At 40.4% G+C, this 25,262-nt stretch overlaps 1 protein-coding gene across 3 annotated transcripts in view; it reads left to right on the top strand.

Annotated features, from left to right (window-relative positions):
• The window catches only part of LOC126298189 (zinc finger FYVE domain-containing protein 26), a 381,844-nt gene that overhangs the window by 238,964 nt on the left and 117,618 nt on the right, over window positions 1–25,262 (top strand). For all 3 annotated transcript variants that reach the window (XM_049989496.1, XM_049989498.1, XM_049989497.1), the window contains 2 exons: window positions 17,595–17,702; window positions 17,796–17,921. In XM_049989496.1, coding sequence (XP_049845453.1) covers window positions 17,595–17,702; window positions 17,796–17,921 — 234 coding nt within the window. The remainder of the gene's footprint in view (window positions 1–17,594; window positions 17,703–17,795; window positions 17,922–25,262) is intronic.

Raw genomic sequence — 25,262 nt, 5'->3', positions numbered from 1 at the left:
AACTGTTCAGCATGACTTTCATACTAGGTATAGTATGGATCCTCCTACAGCGCAGAGCATTAGATGATGGCATGAACAATTCCGAAAAACAGGTTGTTTATGTAAAGAAAAGTCGCCAGGCCGTTCCCGAGTGTCTGACACAGACATCAAACGCATATGCCATAGTTTGACAAGGAGTCCTGCAGAAATCCATTTGCCTTGCAGCTTGACAGCTCAACGTGCCCCCAATGTCCATCTGGCATGTGCTGTGTCAACGTTTACACATGAAACATCCAAAATTCAGCTACTACAAGCTCTTTGTGAAGATGACAAACAACAACATGTGGATTCTGCAATTTCATTCTTAGTAAGATGGAGAATGACAGTTTTCTACCACACGTAGTGTTGAGTGATGAGGCAATATTCCATTTAAATGGAAAGGTGAACTGTCATAACATGAGAATACAGATTGCAGAAAAACCACATGAAGTTGCACAACATGAGAGGGACTCTCCAAAATTTAATGTGTTTTGTGCAGTTTCATGGGAAAAGGAGCATGGTCCATTTTTATTTGCCAAGAACAGTGTTATAGAAATCACATATCTTGATATGCCTCAGAACTTTCTTTTCCCACAGCTGGAGACTGATTCAAATGCCATCATTTACCAACACTGCCATACTGGCATCTGGAAGTGCAGGAATTATTAAATCAAAGGATTACTGAATGCTGGATTGGTCGCACTGGACCAAATGATTCAACCTTATATTACTGGCCTCTAAGGTCACCAGATCTGACTGTATGTGATTATTTCTTGTGGGGGTTTATAAAAGACTCTGTTTATGTGCCTCTGTTACCAACAACAGTGAATGAATTGAGACATTATATAATAGCAGCTGTGGAAGCTGCAATTCAAGACATGCTCGCTGCAGTGTGGGAACAATTTGAATACCTCATAGACATATGATGTGCATTTTGAGGGGGGCCATACTGGAACACCTCTGAAAAGGTGTGAAAAACTTTATGAGTTTCCCATTCATTGAAAAACAAAATTCATTGTATATGTTTAGTAGTTTCAGAAACATAGACTTGCCAAATCGGATGATTATTTTTGATATACACTGTATATTGCCAATATAAAATGAAACACATAAAAAATCACACATGCATGGTGAAACATGTTTGTTGTGTGTTGCAGGAGATGGAGTCTTAAAAACACAGATATAAAAAATGTATGCTTGAGAACCAATAGTGTGGCTGATTGTTCAGGTAGTTAGTGTATAATGAGTAACCTCTCGGTACCTGATGCACCTCATACATTTATTTACCTAGCAATTCGTAAAAGCAAAATGCTTGTACCAATTTTTTAACTTGTAGCAGTTCATGAGAGATGTTGCTTAGTACAAGCACTTAAACCAACATATCCATGTCTGTCAAGATGTGTTTTTGATTATGAAAAGAAAAGGAGGCTCTCTTGAAAAAGTTCCTTGTAGAAACCACTGCTTTGGATCATGACATAGATACACAATAAACCACATTAAGGAAAAGGCCATGTAATGTGCAGCGGCATGTTCAGATATATGAACTGAAACAAAAGTGGAGCTTGATTGATAACACTGACATTATAAACAAAGAGTAAGAGAGAACACACAATCATATCCCGTGTTCTGTGATTGCATATAGAGTAGAGAAGTGCCCTCATCCAACATATTGGGTTGGAATCCATGCACCCTGCTGTTCTGTTCAGTGATATACTTGCCTGTTAGCCATGTTTTATTCTGACAGGCAATGAAATTTGAGTACCAAGTTCCACGCATTTTAGCTCTAATATTTTAGTTGTATGTTCACCTGAAAGTGTGGCTCCTAGTGCCATGAAACTCATAGTGATCTAAAAATAAAGGACTAAATACAGCTGAAGCAGTTTATTAATATCTTTGTAGCCATCTTTTGGTAGAACTTCTGTCAGTTGTTTCATAATTTCAGGCGTTATGTGAGATTGAGGTAAAGTACTTTTTTTGGGTCACCAAATCATTGAACAGTATGTTTCTTCCATGAATTTTAGGCATTCTACTTGGCCAATGTTTTGGGTACTGGTGCAAATATTTTGCACAGCTGTCCTGTAGGGGGATATCTGTGTTACAGACTATGAAATAAAACAACTTTTTTAGCCAGTAATACTGCAAAACATCACAAAGTAACACTGGCATTAGTGTGATTATTACATAGATACATTTTGCATACCTCACAGAAACTCTCAATTTGTACCAAAACTGCACGTGACCATACATTTTATGTACTTTACCTGAAATCAAAAACCAAAAACACACCAGAAAAACTTTTTAGCATCAAGAAAAAAACTCAATGTTACCCAGTGTCAATAGTTTAGTCCATTTAAATACTGTTGTGAAGAGGAGGCATAAAGTAAAAGCTGTCCTTCCTACAAACTGCATCGACGTAATGCTCCCAGTGCTTAGTGCAGGTACTCGGGGTAATGGAACACATCAACACATCCACGTGCCAACATTGACAGAGGACAATGTAAACATAAGTAGAATGCACACCCGTCACTCCATCAATCATCATCATTTGAAGAGTTGTGTGAGTAGAATGTACACCAACAAAGAGAAGGTAGAAATGCTATTCATCTATGGAGAATGTAAGTTAGCAGAACAGTAATTGAAATACTGTTTTCTCATGTATGGGTACATTTAGTACAGTAGTTTAGTCCTTTTAAATACTGTTGTGTAGAGTGGGCATACAGTAACAGCTGTCCTTCCCACAAACTGCATCGACATAGCATTTCTTTTATTGTTGTTGTTGTTGAATGTAGACGAAATGCTACACAGGCAGCAGAACCATACAGAGAGCAATATACTGACAAGAACCCACCTTCCCAATGGATGTTTTCTCATCTTGTTGTGACACTTCAGGAAACGGGAAGTTTCAACACTCGACAATGCAATCGTTGTAGCACTCCGACAGACGAAGCTGCCGTAGTTACTGTTCTCGCTTCCGTTGCTATGAATCCACATGTGAACACACGACAGCTTGACATGAGATTGGCTTTCCTAAAAGCAGTGTGCATTGTATTCTTACACGTCACCAGTTCCATCCTTACCATGTACACCTACATCAAGAATTGCATGGGAATGATTTCCAGAATTGTGTACAAATGTCAGTGCGAACAGCAGCAAATCCTCGCCAACCCGAACTACTTCTTCAATGTTCTATTTACCGATGAATGTTCCTTCTTAAACAAAGGACAGGTAAATACAAGGAGAACGCATTATTAGTCCAGCGACGATCCATGATGGCTTAGAAAGGTGGAACATCAGCGTCAGTGGAGAGTTAACGTGTGGCGTGGGATGCTTGGTACTACAAATATTGGCCCTTATTTCATTAATGGTAGTCTAGACGGCACAGCGTATGCCAACTTCCTCATACGAATTCTTCCTCCTCTTCTGTATGAAGTGCCTCTAAGAACCAGAATGCTTATGTGGTATCAAGATGATGGATGTCCAGCACATAATGTCTTGCATGCACATCGTGTTTTGAACCATTGGTATCCTGCCAGATGGATTGGTCGAGGAGGAACAGTTACTTGGCCTGCTAGGTCTCCTGATATAAATTCTCTGGACTTTTTTCTTTAGGGATGCATTAGAGACATCTATAGCGATATTCCAACAATTCCAGAGGACGTGTAGGAATGTATCGTTCTATCTTGTAATTCTTTTCAGCAGGCAACACTGGAAGCAGTAAATAATTCTTTTCAATGAGTGCACCGGTGTATTGGTGTCCAGAGTCACCACTTTGAGCACCTTTGAATGTTCTACTCCTGGGCAATGGTACAAGAGAGTCAATTTTGTGTTATGTTTTTACCTGGTTTTCATTTGTTTTCTGACAACTCCAGCAAGTGGAGGAGTTAGTGATCCCATGCTCAAAGTCAATGTTGTGTTATGTAATTAATAATGTTGTTTTTCAGTGAATGGTACACTCTGATACATTTTTGAATAGGTCTCTAGGAGATACAGGGTGCCATTTATAAAAGTCATACGACTGTTCATATCTTTGTAAGGTAAACAAAGCTACAATGAAGTTAATCATACTGATTAATGTCCCCCTGATGGCTAAAGAGCATTTGCTTGAAATATTTTGTAATTTGCATCTACACAAACAGTTATTTAGGGTGGTCAATATAAATCGGTCATCCTGTATAGTATTTCATCTTCCATTTCATCAAGTCTAATAGCAAATTGGGTTTTGCAATGTTGTGCTGTAGGCTACGTGTGCTCTGTTAGTAGGCTCGTTTTGTGGGCACATTATCTTGCATATGTGAGTTATAAATGTATTCTGTCAGACTTTATAAGTTGTAATTGATTTTTCTGAAAACATTATCCAGAGAAGATGGATGTTTAGCAGCCACTATATCTTTGTTGAGAACATTTGTAGAGACTGTCATCAGACTATTGCATGTTGCCAGTTTGTTAGCATAGTAAGAAACACATCTACCTTACAAACAGTTGAAAATTTAACAGTGAAGGTCCATATAAGCTTACAATCATTCAAAGTGGACTTCTTCAGTATTAATTCACAAGCACATACTTTAGTGCACTGATTAATTGTAAAATCTACTTTTTTCAGTGTTTTTGATATTGTGTTCTATGTCTCTTTTTTCCACATTAGTTCTACATGAGAAAGTTGCTAGAGTGTAACCCTTTGTACTTGACGTCTCTAACCCTGTGGTTATTTGGTGTTCTAATAGGCACAAGGTTTCTATCTTTTCAGAAGTTTCTAAATATTCCAAACAGGCAAGGAGATCTCCTACCATTGTTACTTGATCCTCTCATTTTCTGATGAAAGACGCTAACTTTACTACTCTGCGCATTTTTAAATACAGTCTGTTAAGTAAGAGCATGACCAGCATTACACACATGATAAGGCATATCACCTTAGCTTTTTCACAGCCCACTAGAGGGAACCTTTGTCCTTCATGCAATGTCCATAGAGAATTAGTTTACTTTGAATTCTTGACTGAGATTTGGATGTATTTACCAACAATTCCAATTCATTGAAGACATTACAAAATTATCAAAGATATTTTATGCTGATTGCCAAAAGTTAGTTCATCAACAAAAATGAAAACTGGATACTGTAGGACGACAATGATATGAAGCATTGCAATAGGCTTTGCAGTGACTGGAAAAAGGAAAAAGGTGTGCAGGTATTGGATTGGCCCTCACCATCACCTGACACTAATCCTACTGAAAATGTATGGTCTTATATCAAAACGAAATTGCAAGGAAAAAAGATCTTCATTTTGAAACTGCCATCAACACAAATTCAATGTGGAGAACTTTGTTTCAAGCATGCTTCAGAGATGCTAAACAATTATTGATGCTGGAGGTGACTGAACGTATTATTAATTGTAACAGCATTTTTCTTTTGTTCTTGTATGATATATGTATATGTTTTAGTTTGTTGTCAAATAAATTTTTCTACTGACTAACCTGACCATGACCTTATCTGGTACCGAGCGCCACGGGTTTCAAATACACACCAGATGGCATGGAACTTGATGACCACTAGAGGTATCTGCACCAGTTGTGCTGTAAGCCGTGGGTGCGCGCACTCCTGGCCTCGAGTGTAACGTGAGGTCGCCACTGTAGAGCACATGGTTCCAGCGGCCAATAGCAACAGACCCTGTCATATATTTAGGTGGCTGCCTCTCACTCTGTGAGGCAGTGTGTTATTTGCATTGAGTCAGTTGATATCTCACTTACAGACATTGTGTTTGTGTTGCATGTGCTTACTTTTCATTTATGAGTGGACGTTGTTTTGATTTCGTGAGGTTATCTCTTGTGACCCCATTGCTTAATACTTTATTGTTGTTGTACTTGCCCTTCCATTCCCGTTCGTCCATCTTGTTTGTTCACCAGCCGCTGCAGTTTGTTCCCACCATGTTTTCGTTAGCGGCCACCCTGCGACCGTTCCTGTCGTGGTTACAACACCTTACATAACACACAGTAATTGATGGGGCTCTTCTATTATTGCAACTTCTTGCATGAACAGGATGCTCCAATCCTGGCTATAACACAGAAAAGATACCCCACTGACAACAGTAACTGCAGAGATATAGTTTCATACACGAGTACTGTATTGAATTTGTGTTAACTGTAAGTAAAATTTGCTTGGTAGTTACATTTCTTAATTGTCCATTGTGATATTAATAAATTATGTGGAATAGAGTGTACAAAGAATAACACGGTCTGTACCTGCGCAAGACATTATGCCTCACCATTAGATTAGGGGTGGAAAAGAGGAGCAGTCATATGGGGAATGCCTTGAGAGGCAAAAAAGTCGTTGAAGGCCTGAGACCAAAACTGTGGATCATTATTCATCACAAGCATATAAGGCAATCCTTCAGTAGTTTAAATTTTGGAAAGGACTTGAATCACAGCCATGGCTGATGTCAAAAGTCAACCGATAACAAATGAAAATCAAGAGAAAGCATTGGTAACCAACAACCATGGAGAATTTAGGGAGGGTCCTGCAAAATTAGTTTGGATGCATGCCCATGGACAGTGTTATGAGGTCCACAGAGAAGCTGTTGCCCATGGTGCCACCTGTTGGGTACCATAATAAGAGCAGACCATGACAAGATGTATAGTGTCACCTACAATGACAGGCCAAAACATGTGCCAGTGGGCTAATAACTTAGTTCACATGACCCCACCAATCTCCCTGATGTAGCAGCTGAAACACATTCATCCATAAGGCAGCCTGGATCACAACACTAGGCAACACCCCATCCATAGCTAAGACAAGAACACCATAAAATACTAAAAGGTGATGATGGAGGACAAAGAAGTTATGCAAAGGATCGGAAGTCTGCTGAGCCAACCGTGCTGAATGAGGTGAACAGCTTGACACAAAAATAGATTGGCAGCAACAGCAGCTGCGATCTGGAAGCCTGCATGTTGCACCTCAACGTCTAACTGAAAACAAAGGAGTTCATCCTGATCAAAAGTAGGATTTGGCCCTATCAGGAACCGTGGTAGTACATTGATGCAGTGTTGACATGTTGCTGGTAGCCCGAAAGTGTATTTCACAGTTGTAGTGGGACAGAAACAAGGCCCAGAACTGGAAGCAATGTGCTGCTTTGTCAGGCAAAGAAGCAAAAGGATTAAACAATGAAACCAAGGGCTTGTGGCTAGTAATGAGGTGGAACATAGACCCACACAAGAACACATGAAATTTTTTGAGGGCATAGATAATAGTGAGTACTTTCTTTTCAACTTGGGGGTAGTGCTGTTGAGCCAAGCTGACCATTTTTGATGTTTAAAGTATTGGACGTTTGGAACCATTCTCACATTGATGTGTGATAACAGCACTGAGTCCATACCATGCTAAGAGGCATCTGTAGCCAAAATCCAGATGGTAGCCAAACAAGGAGCAGAATGTAATTTATATTTCAAAAGCATGAATGTGTGCTCACAGGCTGGCGTCAACTGAAATGTAACATTCTTGTGGAGCAATTTGTGGAGGGGATGGGCCAACATGGCCACACATGGAGTAAATTTCTCATAATAAGCAGTTGTATTTAAAAATTCTTGGAGTTCTTTGAAATGTGTAGGGTGTAGCAGAGCTGTGACCACAAACCCCAATTACACTCTGGATGGCTGAAAAAAGTGTGACTTGAGCATGATGCATTTCAACTGTACAGTAAGAAAGATAGTGAGAAAGGTGCATAAGTTACACATATGACCTTCCATGGATGCACCCATCCATGGGTGTCATCAAGATATTTCATGCACTCCAGAACAGACATCATCAGTTGGTCAAAAAAGATGCTCAACAGGTGCCGGGATGCTGACCGTCCAAACTGGAAGTGCTAGTACTGGTAAAATCCAAAAGGCATGTTAGTCACAAGGAGCTGCTTAGAATCGTCATCCAACGCAAACTTTAAATAGGCTTCAGATAAATCATGTTTGGAGAAAAGCTGCCTCCTTGGTGAGTTTAGCCAATAACTCATCCAGACAGGGCAAAGGGTTTCTGACATTAATAGACTGGGCATTGACTTAAGCTTTCAAATCACTGCAGAGGTGAAGGTGACCAGTCATTTTTTTTATTAATCATGAGGGAGGTAGATGTAATTGACTGTATGACCCCACTGATATCAGTCTGTCCAATTTTGATTTCATTTAATCAATGAAAGCCACTGGAATAGGGCACACATGGAAAAAGCACAGCCACACCATAGGTTTCAGAGTAATGGGGCCAAAAGGTTAGTGGCACAACCTAACCCACATGAGAGAAGAAACAAAAACTCAGAACATAGAAAATCTAACTGCTGGTAAGGCACCTGGTCAAAAACAAGGTGCACCATATCCGAACTGGAAAAACCAAATGCATTGGAAGCATCCAACTTGAACAGATTTGCAACACCAGCATTATTCACAACCAGAAAAGTCAAGGGAAAAAAAAACCACAGATTCATAATTAGTGAAAGCTGTAAATTGCCCTAAAAGTGGAATATGCAGCTTGTTGTAACTTAACCAAACATTGCTAACTGGAGACAGTGCCAGAGATCCCAAATCCACATAAGTTTGTGAGATCCGTAAAGTCACAGCTGCACTTCACTAGGCTGTTTTTTATGATCTGTAAGCACTGGAAGGGGATGTAGTCGTGGTCTACAGGATAGTGTCTTTGATTCATAATCAAAACGTCTTTGGTCCCGGGTTCGATCCCCGCCACTGCCTAAATTTTGATAAATAATCAGCATTTGCAGCCGAAGACTTCCAGCATAAGAAGTCAGCCTCATTCTGCCAACGGCCTTGTCAAAGAGGGCGGAGGAGCGGATAGAGGTTCAGGGCACTCTCTTGTCCTAGGGGTGGGAAATTGTCCCTAAAGGCGGAAGAATCAGCAATGATCAATGACATGAGGATGCAGAAGGCAATGGAAACCACTGCATTAAAGACACGTAACGTGTATCCAAAGGACATATGGCCTGTAGTTGAAGAAGTGTCATGATGATCTCTCCATTGGCAAAAGATTCCTGAATAGTCCCCCATTCGGATCTCCGGGAGGGGACTGCCAAGGGGGATGTTACCATGAGAAAAAGACTGAATAATCAATGAAAGGATAATGTTCTACCAGTCGGGGCGTGGAATGTCAGAAGCTTGAACGTGGTAGGGAAACTAGAAAATCTGAAAAGGGGAATGCAAAGGCTGAATCTAGATATAGTAGGGGTCAGTGAAGTGAAGGAGAAGGAAGACAAGGATTTCTCGTCAGATGAGTATCGGGTAATATCAACAGCAACAGAAAATGGTATAACAGGTGTAGGATTCATTATGAATAGGAAGGTAATGCAGAGGGTGTGTTACTGTGAACAGTTCAGTGACCGGGTTATTCTAATCAGAATCGACAGCAGACCAACACCGACAACGATAGTTCAGGTATACATGCCGACGTCGCAAGCTGAAGATGAACAGATAGAGAAAGTGTATGAGGATATTGAAAGGGAACATGATGGTTGATCGAGCCTCATTGTCCTGTGTAGGTGTAAAACATGGAACTTTATGTAAAGGGGGACGAAAATCTAATCATCATGGGCGACTGGAATGCAGTTGTAGGCGAAGGAGTAGAAGAAAAGGTTACAGGATAATATGGGCTTGGGACAAGGAATGAAAGAGGAGAAAGAGTAATTGAGTTCTGTAACAAGTTTCAGCTAGTAATAGTGAATACCCTGTTCAAGAATCACAAGAGGAGGAGGTATACTTGGAAAAGGCCGGGAGATACGGGAAGATTTCAATTAGATTACATCATGGTCAGACAGAGATTCCGAAATCAGATATTGGATTGTAAGGCGTACCCAGGAGCAGATATAGACTCAAATCACAATACAGTAGTGATGAAGAGTAGGCTTAAGTTCAAGACATTAGTCAGGAAGAATCAGTATGCAAAGAAGTGGGATACGGAAGTTCTAAGGAATGACGAGATATGTTTGAAGTTCTCTAATGCAATAGATACAGCAATAAGAAATTGCGCAGTAGGCAGCACAGTTGAAGAGGAATGGACATCTCTAAAAAGGGGCCATCACAAAAGTTGGGAAGGAAACCATAGGTACAAAGAAGGTAACTGCAAAGAAACCATGGGTAACAGAAGAAATACTTCAGTTGATTGATGAAAGGAGGAAGTACAAACATGTTCTGGGAAAATCAGGAATACAGAAATACAAGTTGCTCAGGAATGAAATAAATAGGAAGTGCAGGGAAGCTAAGACGAAATGGCTGCAGGAAAAATGTGAAGACATCGAAAAAGATATGATTGTCGGAAGGACAGACTCAGCATACAGGAAAGTCAAAACAACCTTTGGTGACATTAAAAGCAGCGGTGGTGACATTAAGAGTGCAACGGGAATTCCACTGATAAATTCAGAGGAGAGAGCAGGTAGGTGGAAAGAATACATTGAAAGCCTCTATGAGGGTGGAGATTTGTCTGATGTGATAGAAGAAGAAACAGGAGTCGATTTAGAAGAGATAGAGGATCCAGTATTAGAATCGGAATTTAAAATAGCTTTGGAGGACTTACGGTCAAATAAGGCAGAAGGGATAGATAACATTCCATCAGAATTTCTAAAATCATTAGGGGAAGTGGCAACAAAACGACTATTCACGTTGGTGTGTAGAATATATGAGTCTGGCGACATACCATCTGACTTTCGGAAAAGCATCATCCACACAGTTCCGAAGACGGCAAGAGCTGACAAGTGCGAGAATTATCGCACAATCAGCTTAACAGCTCATGCATCGAAGCTGCTTACAAGAATCATATACAGAAGAATGGAAAAGGAAATTGAGAATGCGCTAGGTGAAGATCAGTTTGGCTTTAGGAAAAGTAAAGGCACGAGAGAGGAAATTCTGACGTTACGCCTAATAATGGAAGCAAGGCTAAAGAAAAATCAAGACACGTTCATAGGATTTGTCGACCTGGAAAAAGTGTTTGACAATATAAAATGGTGCAAGCTGTTCGAGATTCTGAAAAAAGTAGGGGTAAGCTATAGGGAGAGATGGGTCATATACAATATGTACAACAACCAAGAGGGAATAATGAGAGTGGACGATCAAGAACGAAGTGCTCATATTAAGAAGGGTGGAAGACAAGGCTGTAGCCTTTCGCCCCTACTCTTCAATCTGTACATCGAGGAAGCAATGATGAAAATTAAAGAAAGGTTCAGGAGTGGAGTTAAAATACAAGGTGAAAGGATATCAGTGATACGATTCGCTGATGACATTGCTATCCTGAGTGAAAGTGAAGAAGAATTAAATGATCTGCTGAATGGAATGAACAGTCTAATGAGTACACAGTATGGTTTGAGAGTAAATCGGAGAAAGACGAAGGTAATGAGAAGTAGTAGAAATGAGAACAGCGAGAAACTTAACATCAGGATTGATGGTCACGAAGTCAATGAAGTTAAGGAATTCTGCTAGCTAGGCAGTAAAATAACCAATGACGGATGGAGCAAGGAGGACATCAAAAGCAGACTCGCTATGGCAAAAAAGGCATTTCTGGCCAAGAGAAGTCTACTAGTATCAAATACCAGCCTTAAATTGAGGAAGAAATTACTGAGGATGTACGTATGGAGTACAGCATTCTATGGTAGTGAAACATGGACTGTGGGAAAACCAGAACAGAAGAGAATAGAAGCATTTGAGATGTGGTGCTATAGACGAATGTTGAAAATTAGGTGGACTGATAAGGTAAGGAATGAGGAGATTCTACACAGAATCGGATAGGAAAGGAATATGTGGAAAACACTGATAAGGAGAAGGGACAGGATGATAGGACATCTGCTAAGACATGAGGGAATGACTTCCATGGTACTAGAGGGAGCTGTAGAGGGCAAAAACTGTAGAGGAAGACAGAGATTGGAATACGTCAAGCAAATAATTGAGGACGTAGGTTGCAAGTGCTACTCTAAGATGAAGAGGTGGCGGGCCGCATCAGTCAGTAGACTGATGAAAAAAAAAAAAAAAAAAAAAAAAAAAAAAAAAACTGAAAACACATGATTAACATTCATGTCCATGTCCACAGGAGGGGGCTGGGACCGACACTCAGATGCTATATGTAATGTTTTCCTACAGCTGTTGCAAGTCGCCCAGCACTTAGGGAGGGATGGGAATGACACACAAATGCTCAATGTCCTTTTTTCGTACAATTGTCGCGAGTCACCCAGCGCTTAGAGCATGCAGCCCTGACATGTTCTGGGAAATGGTATGTGACATTGACACACCTCCTTCTCAGGACCCAACTGAATGCTGGCATCACAGAAAATAGAATCAGCATAGGGATCAAGACGGGCATCCATAACAAACTGATATTTGTGACTGAGGCTGTGGAGCTAAGCTGTCCAAGCCTGGTACACATGCTACGATGATATGCATGGGTTTACAGTGATAATTTCACAACTAATTCGAGGACTTACACATTTCATTGAACGAAAGCAACACAGGTACCTGGAGTGGGGATAGCTGGCACAACTTGTAGAGCTGAGGAGAAATTCAAGGAAGGAACAAAATCTTACACATGTTTGCAAAAGTGACATTAAAAGTAAGGAACTGTTGCTGAAGCCACTTTTTGTAAACTTCCCAGGGTTCAGCCACATCATCATAATGAGAAAAAGGGTGGCAGGTATGCCAACAACATTGAAACCTGCACAGTCAGTGTCACTGACAAGTTCATAATAGCAACAGTAAGAGCCCACTGCTGCTTGAGGAGAGATTGGAGCACTGCCTCCATGGACAGGAGAACTGAAGGACCAACCAAATAGATTGGGCACATGGAAGTGAACACCAAACTCATCACCATTTGTATTGTACTGCAAGTAACAAACAGCAGCATGGCAACAATGAGCCAAAGATTATTCTTCTTCCACATACAGTGAACAACAGTTGAGAACATAGACGCAAACATAGAAAAAAGTCCAGGTACTGATACAAGCAGTTGCTGACAATAAGTATGAACACAATATGAGAGCGAGTACTTTCTGCACTGTGCTTCTGAAGAGGAGGGCTCCAGTAGATGGTGCAGCATATGCCAAGCTGTGTGCACAAGTCATGTGGTCCATCCCAGGTGGCCTCTGTTGGCCTGCCTGCGCAGATGCCGTTGGCAGAATATTTGATGTGTAACACATCAGTGGCTTGATGCTGCAGTATGTATCCAAGTATTATGTTCAGAGTTGTAGCACCGTTACATTATTTTAGTCATGATTGTAGCACTGTTACATTATTTTAGTTATGGATTTTTCAAAAATATTGAGTTTTATGTATTTTGTTCTTCTATGTGAAAGAGTGAGTGTGAGTGAGTGAGAATGGAAGCATGTGGGTTGATCTTATAGTTTAATTTTTGGTATGTAATTTTCAACATTTCACCGTGATTCATCTCCAGTTAGTTTAGTAAGGGCACTGATGACCTTGTGTGCCTCTGGAATTGAGTGGTCATTGTGACTAACTGCCAGGTAGTGGACCCAGTTTCGGTTTATGATACTGCCAGGGAATTTTCCATAGTGGGAGAGTTGTTACTAAGTGCACTCAGTCTCATGAGGCCAACTGAGAAGCTTCTCCACTGGTTAGTAGTGGTCCCAAGTTCAAGAAGTCTAAGAGTGGCTGGACGAGTGGTGTCCTGATCACATGCCCCTCTGTACTTCATCCAGTGATGTCATTGGCAAAGGATCACATGATGGTTGATCGAGCCTCATTGTCCTGTGTAGGTGTAGAACATGGAACTTTACCGTACCTTTACCTCACTGATGACCTTGATGTTGAACTCCCTACACAGAACACTGAAAGCAACTTAAACTAGATATTTTCAATAATATTTGTGAATACGTAGCAAAATAAAGCATTTAAACTACTATGAGGAAATCCTGTGTGTGCCACAGAGAAGCCTACCAACTTAGATGAGGAGACTCACACATACCCTAAGGAAAGTGATTTAAGTGAAACTCTCCTCGCTGTTGAAGTCAATAGTATAGTGTCCACAGTAAGGACCTGTGCAGTTCTACGTATTAGCAGGCATTCTTTTCAGATTTTTGTCACTCTTAAAATGCTGACAACCACTACCCAGTTGTGAATCATGTTTAGGAAGCTGAATGAGTAACTGAATATATTGATTTTAGACTTGCAACAGATTTTTTGGTGATTACATTAAAGGATATGAAGACAAGGTCCCTTAATTCACTGTACATCTTGAAGTGCTTTTGTCACAAATATTTTGGTGTGGACTTGTTTTGTCTGATCATTTTATAAAGCTTTTGTGGAAACACAGTTATATTTTGGGGGGACAATTTACACATAATCTAGAGCCAAATATGTGAAACAATGAACACTATCCACAGTGAGGGGATTCCAGCTGGCTACTGATGCTCACAGGACAAAACCCCATACCCGACAATGTCTTCTGAGAAATGGTCACTCTCACCTGGTGACATCTTTGTTTGAGGATCACCAATATTCAAAACTGTTCCTTGCCTTAACATGAGACTGATATTCACTGGTACCACATGACAAGAAGGTAATTTTGGTTTGGTGCACAGCATGCCCTATTGGTTTGTGGTGTGGAAAAAATCTGATACACAGTCAGTGGTACCAGGTGACTGTTGCTCTGATTGCAGAAAATCTCTAGACTAACTTTTCATGTGCCAAATTACAAGAGAAGTTGTACTTCTGTATGCATTTTAAATGTATGTTTGCTGAAATTTTAAATTATCATTGAAATTATGTAGCAGCAGACTTATATTTCTGTAAAATGTTTCATCATCTAATGTGGAGGATATTGCATTTGTAAATATGACCTTTCCAAAAGACATCCCTTTGATGCAAAGAAAAATATAAATGCGAATAAAAAAAATTAAAATTCTTCTAAGCTAATTGTTTTGATAATACTACCGTTTTAGAACTTTGCAGGTCATGGTGAGAAGAAAAGGTTCAACACTTTATTTGTTCCATTCAATGAATACTGCATCATGATGTTGCTTACTTGCTGCAAAAGGCCATATTAAGACCCAAAAATCATGCATAGCAATATTCGTGAATGTGTCAAAGCAGGGGTGATTCTTTTGGCTATAGTTTATTTTCCCTGGACATGTACTAAAGGTCCATTTACTTAAGCTAGTTTACTGTCCTTGATGCAGTGGTGTGCAGTATCTTTTCCTTTTATTGGTAGCCTTGATGCTCTAGCAGGTACAGCAGAAGACTCCAGCCCTAGACATCACAGGTTCAATCTTGCATAGAAATGGGGTTTTTTCCTCATTCCAAAATGGTCCCAGATACACTTTGTCTTCTATTAAAGGGGAACTCCAGTAAGTAAAAGGCAGCTTGAGGTAGGCCTGTCACCCTCCTCCTCACCCTCTTTGTGCCACAGTGAAGAAAGGCTGTACTTTGCTTGCATTCAAGCCAATAGCCCAGTCACAGGCTTGCTCTACAGATTATACCTTTTTTACCTTTTATTGAGCTGCATGCTATAACTTCCTAAGTTCTTGTTTTGACTATTAACCCTTTTAAGTGGTTTGAATTTCAACAGATACAAAGGACCAAGTTTACAATTTGGTTTTTTAGGGGATCATAGTTATTGTCCAGCTGGCTGTGTGTGGAAATGGGAGTGAGTGAGTTTATGTTTGAGTTTGCACCTTATACTACTTTTTACTTGTAAATTATTTAACTGTCTTCATGTCAGAGTGTTATAGAAATGGAATTTTTGAACATATTCTTGGAATATCCTGCATCAAAATGCAACCACAGACTCTGTCAACTTGGAGTGTTCTTCTGTTTCTCCATGTTAGTTATATCTATTTATACAATAATTTAGCTAGTATTTCATGTTTGTGTGTTGTTTTTTTAAAAATTTGCATTTAATTATTTTATGCCTCGTACTTGATAATTACATTCCAATCCATTTCCAATTGCATCAGTGCTGCATGCACTGGAATTATCTATGTTATTATTCTGATGATTGTGACTATTCAGTCAGTCTAATTAGTTCTAGATATCACTACCAATTTTATCAACAACTCAGTTTACTTACTATTGTCATGATCCACTGGTTCCTTCTTGAAACAGAATTGCTTATCAGCAGCACTCGCTTTCAAGCTGTAGTCACCAGTGTCAAGGAGGAATAGGAAGCTTAAAGCAATGAATGCTGGGTCACACAAGAATTAATTCTACCCTGTTTTGTAATGTATAAATGTGTGGCTATATTCAATATTTTGCAAGGTGAATCATTTGATTTTGGTTATTAGTGAATTGATTGATCCATTTCTTTGACAATCTACAAATAACATAATCATTAACTATAGTAAGTATATAAACACAGTCTCCAGTTGTCCCACCCATTGTGTATTCGGTACTTGCAATGTTTTCAGTGTCTCAAGAAAGTTCCTGTTAAAAGGAAAATCATAGAGTTTTAAAGTTCCATGTTATCTTTAAGGTATTTTGTAGCACCATGTTCAGTGAAAGACAATTTTAGTCAACTGTTTCAAAGCACAAAAACAAGCAATATTATAATGAAGATGTACGTGTGTTATGCATTTGTAGGAGAAGTTTGAACAAAATGTGCTAGTAGTGACAGGAAGATAAAAATCAGACAGACAGATGCCAATATACTTGTAATGGACTGTTAATGGATCTGCTCAGAGATGCCAGTTTCACAAATTAGGACTGGCAAAGGACAGTTAAGTGAAACTCAGCATAATGCACTGAAATGGAAGAGCCACATTTAAATGTCAACAAATTGCAATGTTTAGGGAATCCTTATAATGCTTCAGTAACAGAACAGGATTTTCATCTCTAAAATGTAGCTGAAGACTGAAACCCATGATAGTAAAATGTTACATGAAACAAGAGTTGCTTATGGTAGACAAATATGAATGGCATTAAAAAATATACCTGCAAGAGGGAAAGAAAAAATGGCTTGTTTTGTTTCATACAGACTACTCACTGTGAATATTCAGAAATTTAGAAATGCCTGAGCTATGACTGAGTGAAATAAATGTTGGTGAAAACTATAATATTTATAGAATAAATGGAATTATTGGTCTCTCTTTTACTCTTGTTGGTTCAATTGACAGTACATCAGAAACAGAAGTTACTGAAATTAATTCAGTAGCAGTACTTATTCCTGTTCTTGCTATGAGTTTGCCACAGTGATATTTCTAGAAACAATTTATTTTTATGTGGTTCTTCAATTGCTCCTTGCGTGCTTCATGATGAAAGAGTTCACAGGTGAACAGCTGAGTGTTAGTGCCCGATGGACACTAACAGCCAGCTGTCCACATGTGTTCTCTTTTGTCAATTTAATTTTAAATTCTTGACAAATGGTGAACCTTTTGTTAACAGTATACAACATAATTTCTTCAAAAGAATGTTATATTGCTTGTTAAATTTGCAGTTCTGAAGTTAATTATTTAGTGCTTGGCTTTTCACTAAGGTCTAATCGTACTGAATAATTTCTGATGTATATGTTATCAAAAAGTATAATGGACTTATCTTTAATTTTATGAGTAGAAAATAAATTATAGTTTTTAAAAAATGCATAGTCTCTCAGTTTTTAATCATATTTTCAGGTTCTCAGATGCTTCCAAAATAGTGATATGAAAACATGGCATGATGTCTGCAGCTTATCTGAAAGAAATCCAGAATTTATACTTGATACTTTGATTGAGAAGAGAGAGGTAATAAAATTTCTAAACTACACCTTATCCATTCAAGTTATTTGATGTTATCTTTTATAGCTTTACTGATGTTGTGTATTTCTAATTTTTCAGTTTCAGATATGTCGACAGTGGGCTGAATATCATGGTATAGGAATGAAAATGCAGCATTTGATAGATTCCAGGTTTCTATTGCTGTACATACACCCTGAGCCCTCAGACTTTGTATCATTGAAGATGGTAAAGAGTCATCACATGCTTGCATATAAAATCAGTACACATTTTTATTATTTTTGTTGTTATTATATTGTTTTGATTTGTTACATGATTATTGCTGTTGTACTTCATGTTCATTATGTAACACACATGCACATTTATCAAGAATGTGGGAAAATGCTATAAACACTCAATGAGTGAATCAAGTATCACACATTAGGAGTAAAGGAGACCATTCACTAGAAAGCAGAAACATTGGGCCATCAATGGGCACACTTAAAAAGAAAGAAAATTTACTAGCCCTCAGAATGAGTCCTTTCTTAAGCTAGAGCACAAATTCACATGGATGCACATACACTTTCAGGCCCCTTCATAGTGTCGGCTGGAATCACGATGCCAGGATTGCAGTTCTACAGCTGGACTAGGATGAAGTGAGGTTGTATCGAGCAGGCAGGATCAGGATTGGTGGGTGGGTGGGTGGGGTGGGTTGGGGGGGGGGGGGGGGGAGAGATAGAGAGAGAGAGAGAGAGAGAGAGAGAGAGAGAGAGAGAGAGAGAGAGAGAGAGAGAGGGTGGGGGGGGACAGGAAGAAGGGTTTGGGGGGGGGGGGGGAGGTAGTTAGCAGCTTCGAGGGAGGCAGCCAGTTTGCTGACAAGTAAGGTGAGGAGGGGGTTCAAAATGGTTCAAATGGCTCTGAGCACTGTGGGACTTAACATCTGAGGTCATCAGTCCCCGAGAACTTAGAACTACTTAAACCTAACTAATCTAAGGACATCACACACATCCATGCCTGAGGCACGATTCGAACCTGCGACCGTAGCGGTCACGCGGTTCCAGACTGAAGTGCCTAGAACCACTGGGCCACACCAGCCGGCTTGAGCAGGAGAGTTGGTAGGTTCATGGGCTAGGCATGTGATGCGTGTGAGTCGAGACATAGCCATTGGAGAGTGGCACAAGATGAAAGTTACAGGGGGAGGTGGAGGATACAGGAAGGGGGAAATGTTGGGTAGAGTGTGTTGGGACATTGGGTGAATGGAGTTTGAGGCAGTTCAGAGAAACTGGTGCGTGAGAGCAGGATCCAGATGACCCAGGTTGCAAAGCAGCCATTGAAATTGAGCATGTTGTGCTAAGTTTCATGTTATGTCACTGGGTGGTCAGCTTTGTTCTGGGTCACAGTTTGGCAGTGGCCATTCATTCTAACAGAGAACTAGTTGGTTGGCATAAAAAGCTGTGTAACAATTGCAGCATAATTTGTACATTACGTGGCTGTTTTATCAGATGGTCCTGCCTCTGATGCGGAGGATAAGCGTGTGACAAGTCTGGGGTAGGAAATGCTGGGGGTTGGAGGATTGGGCAGGTCTTGCACTAGGGTCTTCTGCAGGGATATGATCCTTGTGGCAAGGGGTTGACTGTGAGAGTGGTATATGGATGGACCAGGATGCTGTGTAGGTTATTTGTACCAGTCCAGGGTCATAAGGGAGTGTGATCCTTTGTAGCTGTTTCTTGGTGATGGTGGGAGGATTAGAAGTGTGTGTGGATATGGCACAGGACATCTGTTTGCAGACTAGGTTTGGGGGTAGTGCCTATCTGTGAAGGCCTTCCTGAGACTTCAGAGTAATGAGCAAGGTGATTCTTGCCACTGCAGATATGCCATCCATGGGTGGTCAAGCTGAAAAGGAGAGATTTTTTTATGTGGAAGGGATGACAGTTCTCTGAATGTCAGTGGGTTTAATATGGACAGAGATGGGACAGAGCCATCAGAGCTTTGGAGGTCAATGTCAAGAAAATTGAGATTTTGTGTTGTGAGGGAACCAAGTGAAGCAGATGTGAGAAAAGGTGCTGTGGTTTTGACGGAATGAGAATATGTTGTGTTGACCCTGAGTCCAGATTATGAAGATATTGTCAGTGGACCTGAATCATCAAGGGGTTTGGGGTTTTAGGAGGCTAGGTAGGTTTCCTCTAGCTGATCCATAAAGAGGTTGGCACAGGAGGATGCCATGTGGGTGCTCATGTCTATGTTGAGGCTTTGTGTACGTATAAGGGGCATTCAAATGAAATCCGGTCACTAATGTAAAGTAACAGTAATGATTTTATTAATTCAGAAATGTGGTTATACACAGTACACATACTCAAAAATAGTTGCCAAAACTGTTGGCGCATTTATCCCATTGTGACAGTAGCCAGTTGATTCCATCCTTGAAGAAGCTAGTAGGCTGCTGTCTGATCCAAGCCTGGACCCAGTCACACACTTCCGGTTCAAAATGGTGACAACATGTTTCGTCACCTGTGACAATATGTGACAGAAAGCTGCATTCCTCCTCATGATAACATTGCAGATGACTCAAAGACAGCCCCATTTGAGTATTGCACTGTTCAGCAGTCAGTTGGTGGGGAACTCACTGTGCACAGATTCAAGTATTGATGCATTATGGTGTGGGTGGTGCCCACGCTAATACCCAGTAACCGATGGATCTTGTCGATGGTGATTTTGTGGTTGTCCGAGACTAAAGCATTCACTTCCGCAACTATTTTCGGTGTGATGGCATGATGAGCCTGTGCAGGATGAGGATCATCTTCCAGTGACTCGCACCCCTCAAAGAATTGTTTCTGCCATTTCACAACACTTGAACAACTCAGACTGTACTCATCGTACACAGCCTTCATCTGTCAATACATTTCACAGCCTCCAACTACCTCCACCACCAAACATCAAACCACTCCTTGTTGTTCCTGCTTACTCGCCTGCATGTTCGGTAGTGGATGATAACTTGTGTGACCACCTTCTCTTCGGTGTGAAACCACACTGGCGTTATGCAACATCAAATGGTGTGCACGTGACAGTCTCTCTACCAATAGATGGCACCACCATACCCCCAGTTACGTGGTGCCAACTTACATGTAAGGCAAATGTAGACGCACTGACCAGGTTTCATTTCAATGAACATCATACCTTCCTCTCAAAGGAGAAGTAATTGTTGTCAGAGTATAGCTGCTAATGTTTTAAGAATGAAGTAGTAGGTTTGGTGTATGAAAGATGTTCTCAGAGGTTGTGTTAAATAGTGGCAAGTCCATGGGTATGAGGGATTTATGATATATATGGAAGTGGTATCAACAGTGATGAGTGGGGATCCAGGAGGTAAAGGGGTTGGGATGGTGGAGAGTCCATGGAGGAAATGATTAGTATCTTTTATGTGAGAAACTAGGATCCCGGCGGAGGTTTGAGTCCTCCCTCGGGCGTGGGCGTGTGTGTTTGTCCTTGGGATAATTTAGGTTAAGTAGTGTGCAAGCTTAGGGACTGATGACCTTAGCAGTTAAGTCCCATAAAATTCCACATGTTTGAACATTTTGAGAAACTAGGTTTTGCGCAGTTGGTTGGAGATATTGGTCAACATTGGTGAAAATTCTTTCAGTAGAGGAGCATAGTAACCAGCTACAGTGGGGCATCCAGGGTTGTTGATTTTATGGATTTTGGGGTGCATGTAGAAGGTGAGTGTTTTGGGATGTCATTGGGGCAAAGAGGGAGATGGACTCGAGGGATAGGTTGTGGGATGGACCTAAGGATTTTTTTAGGGCTTGGAGGTTTTGTTGGGCTTCTGGAATTGGACCACTATGGCAGAGATTTTAGAGGAGGGTCCAATGGTTGGCAGAAGCCTGCTGTCAGGTAGTCACTGTGATTCATCATGAAGTGACTAGAGCCTTTGTTTGCAGGGAGGATGATTAAGTCAGGATCTGTTTTGAGGTTTTATATGGGTGCCCTTTATTCTGCTGAAAGGTTTGTGTTCTTAGGAAGGGACCTGTGTAAGAATGGTGAGACCAAGTTGAAGATACGGAATTCCTGGAAGGTGAACAGATGGTAGTTAGGTAGGAAGGGGGAGGGTCCTGGTTGGATGGTGGTATGTACTGGGAGAGTCAAGGTTCAGTGTTGAGATTAGGTTGGCTTTCGTTAGAGGGACTGGTAGCAAACACAGTTTTCACTGTAGGAATTGACAAGTCTAGTATGGTGGGCTCAAGATGAGGCCTTGAGATTGGACTGAAACTTCTGTGGGATTGAGATTTTTGGTGAAAAGGTTAATTACAGTGTTTGGAGGAATGTTGAGAGGGAGTTTTGGAGGATATGTTGTAAATTGGAAAGGTCAGCTAGACAAAGTCTGGGTGCTATGAGGTGCTGACGAGAGAGTTCACTGTGTGTAGGATGGGTGTTGATGGGTAGTGGTGCTCAATTCCAATGCCTACTTCACAACCTGGACCATCTGGATCCTTCCCTCCACCACCAGCTTTTCTGAGCTACACAGATTCCACCTCCTGACCTCAGTGTTCATTAACCCACTGTCCCCACACTCTCCACCCAACAGTTTCCTCTTCCTCTGCCCTACCAATCCCTCCCAATTCACATATCCATGCCACTTTCATCTTGCACTGCTCCCCACTGACACTGACACACATGCATCATGCGTCTAGCCCCTGTTCAAGCCACCCCTTCCTCCCACATACCTAGCCAGCAAAATAACTGCCTCTTTTTGAGCTGCTACCTACATGCCCCATTCCCCCTCTCTGCCTCTTGCTTCTCTCTCCCTTGGTCCACCTCACCCCATATAATCTCTAATGCCCACCACTTCACATTCCAAACACTGCAATCCTGGCACTGTGTGTCCACTCGGCACGACATACGGGCACAGGGATGTGTGTGTGTGTGTGTGTGTGTGTGTGTGTGTGTGTGTGTGTGTGTGTGTGTCCTCTTAAGAAAGGATTCATTCCAAAGCTAGCAAATTTTCTTTATTTTTGTGTGTCTCAGTCAACAACTAAGCAGTTCTGCATTTCGGTGAGTGGTCTCCTTTATTCCTAAAGTGTTTACATTCCACCACAATTTTCCTACTAAAAGTATCACTTATGATTGTCTGTAAATGGCTAAGGAAAATTGTGGTCTCTCAAGAAGTTTTAAGAATTCTTGATTGGAACTGTGACCAGTTGAAATTTGTAGATGTTCTAATCAAGGAAACAGCACCCACAGCTTCTAAGCATGAATTGACATGATTAATACAATACCTGCACTGCACATACACTGCTTCTGGCAAAAAACCGTAAAAAAAAAAAACGTGCACCACAGTATCAATAACTTTTACTCTACCTATAATGTGGTGGTGGTGGTGGTGATAACTTAATTCTGGCATAAACTAATTATATTAATATCCATGTGTCATATCTGTCTACATTAGATGAAACTTATTTTGCCCAATTTTGCTGTAAAAGGCATTCTGCAAGAGATTCTAAAATCTGAACTCTTAAACATTATACCTTTTACATACCTCTTTTCTGTCCCCATCATAACTAAGTTATAATTACCTTGTTCCAGTTTAAGAAAACAAAGTGGCCAAAGAAAACAAAGATGTTGAAGTATAAAACTATTTATGCAAAGTAAGGTAGAATTTTATTTTTCAATCTTGTAAATATCAGCCACTCCAAAAGTAATGAAAATAACATGTTTTCACAAGAACAATCAAGGCTATTATTTACAATGGTAGTTAGTGATGGAAGTGTTTTGGTTTCTCATTATATAATCAGTTTATCTTGGGGGGTGATAACCAGTCTGTTCTAAAGTAACGATGTGGGGAAATTATATTTAGAGAAAATAATAACTAACTACAGAAATTATAATTTTAAAGAGACTCTCAACTGCAGCAAACATGCAGTTGTCTGTCTATCTAGTTACCCTTTCCTTGGATTTTCAAGTTTTTTACTGCCACAGAATTGAAAAACAGTTACATAGCATTTTGAACACAAATTCCAGTAGGCAGTGTTCTTTTATGAAAAATGCAGACATAACATATTTCCTTTATTGGAATAGTTTCGCTCCTTTGCTTTCAAATGTTGTTATGTTTGTGAGTACTAGCCTTGACCCCATACTTTCTGTATATGGAAGGTGCAACAAAATTTCATATAAACTGGATTTTCAGAGCTGTCGCTGTCACTACAATGCTTTGCAGTTATCCATTTCATAAATTTTAAATTTTGAAGAATTTTTTTTAACATTAGAAACAAAGTTTTGAAATTTAATGAACATGATACTAATCAACTGTACTTCCATCAGTCACATAGATGACAATATGTGATAAGTAGGCATACGTAGTTCAAGATTAGGGGAAAAAGCATACTTGCCCCCCCCCCTCCCCCCTCCCCCTCTTACCACCGCCACCATCAACCACAAAAATAGGTCACAAAAGTACAAGCTAATTAAAGTGTATTGTGGCATATTAGTATGGGACTGTTTTTCCACCTCAGTCAGTGTTCTTATTTTGTGACAAATTTTGTCAAAATCAGTTGATGCACTGGAAATGGACGAGCAGTTTATTGCAGACATATTGTACTCTGTTTTCATGTATGAGATCAGAGGTGAAAGAAACTAGACTGATGATGCAAGTTTATGTACTTACAAAATATAGACTCTTTCATAAGTATATACTGGGTGAGCACAGGACCTTAAGCTATTGAGCACCTCCTTTTGTTTCTGTGCTGCAGTCTCTCATCTCTTGCTCTCTCTCATGGTAGCAGCTTTGATGTCGACCTGGCTATTACATAGATTATGCCTTCCTTTCTTGGAATATTCTTTCATTCACCACATTTTGATTGAACTAATTAGTGGTCCCTTTCTGGGTTTGATCTTCATTTTCCAAATTTTTTGGTAGTGTGGACTGACGGGGGAAGAACACCTTAAGTAGCTTTTACTGCATGCAGTATTAGAGATAATCTATACATAGTACCTGTGTAGGTTCTTATTTGCACTTCATGGCGAAATCAGTAGCTGATACAACATGATGGAGTCATTTTGTACCCTTTTGTTTGATCCCCCTCATAACATAGGGGTCACATTCCTGGTGCCTTACCTGATAGCTCCCAAGGTGTAGAGGCCCATCTTCCTGGGGCATCAGAACTCCCAACTACGGCCATTGTACCAAATGACCATGGCTGCAGTTGGGTGGCATCCAAGGAGAGTGTGCTGAACTTTAGTAGGTGGCATCTACATCTACGTGGATACTCTGTAAATCACACTTAAGTTCCTGGCTAAGGGTACAATGAACCTCCTTCACAATAATTCTCTCGAAAAGTGCGTGAAAAAAACAAACACCTATATCTTTCCATGGGAGCTCTGATTTCCCGTATTTTATTATGTAGATCATTTCTCCCTGTGTAGGTTGGTGTCACCAAAATATTTTCACATTTGGAGGAGAAAGCCAGTGATGGAAATTTCATGAGGAGATTCCACTGTAATGAGGAACACCTTTGTTTTAATGAGGTTCACCCCAAATCCTGTATCATTTTAGTGACACTCTCTTCCTTATGTCACTATAATACAAAGCATGCTGCTCTTTTT

The sequence above is a fragment of the Schistocerca gregaria genome, chromosome X (assembly GCF_023897955.1).
Source record: "Schistocerca gregaria isolate iqSchGreg1 chromosome X, iqSchGreg1.2, whole genome shotgun sequence".
NCBI lineage: Eukaryota > Metazoa > Arthropoda > Insecta > Orthoptera > Acrididae > Schistocerca > Schistocerca gregaria.
Note: the sequence above shows the minus strand (reverse complement) of the source record. Positions and strands in the feature narration are given on the sequence as shown.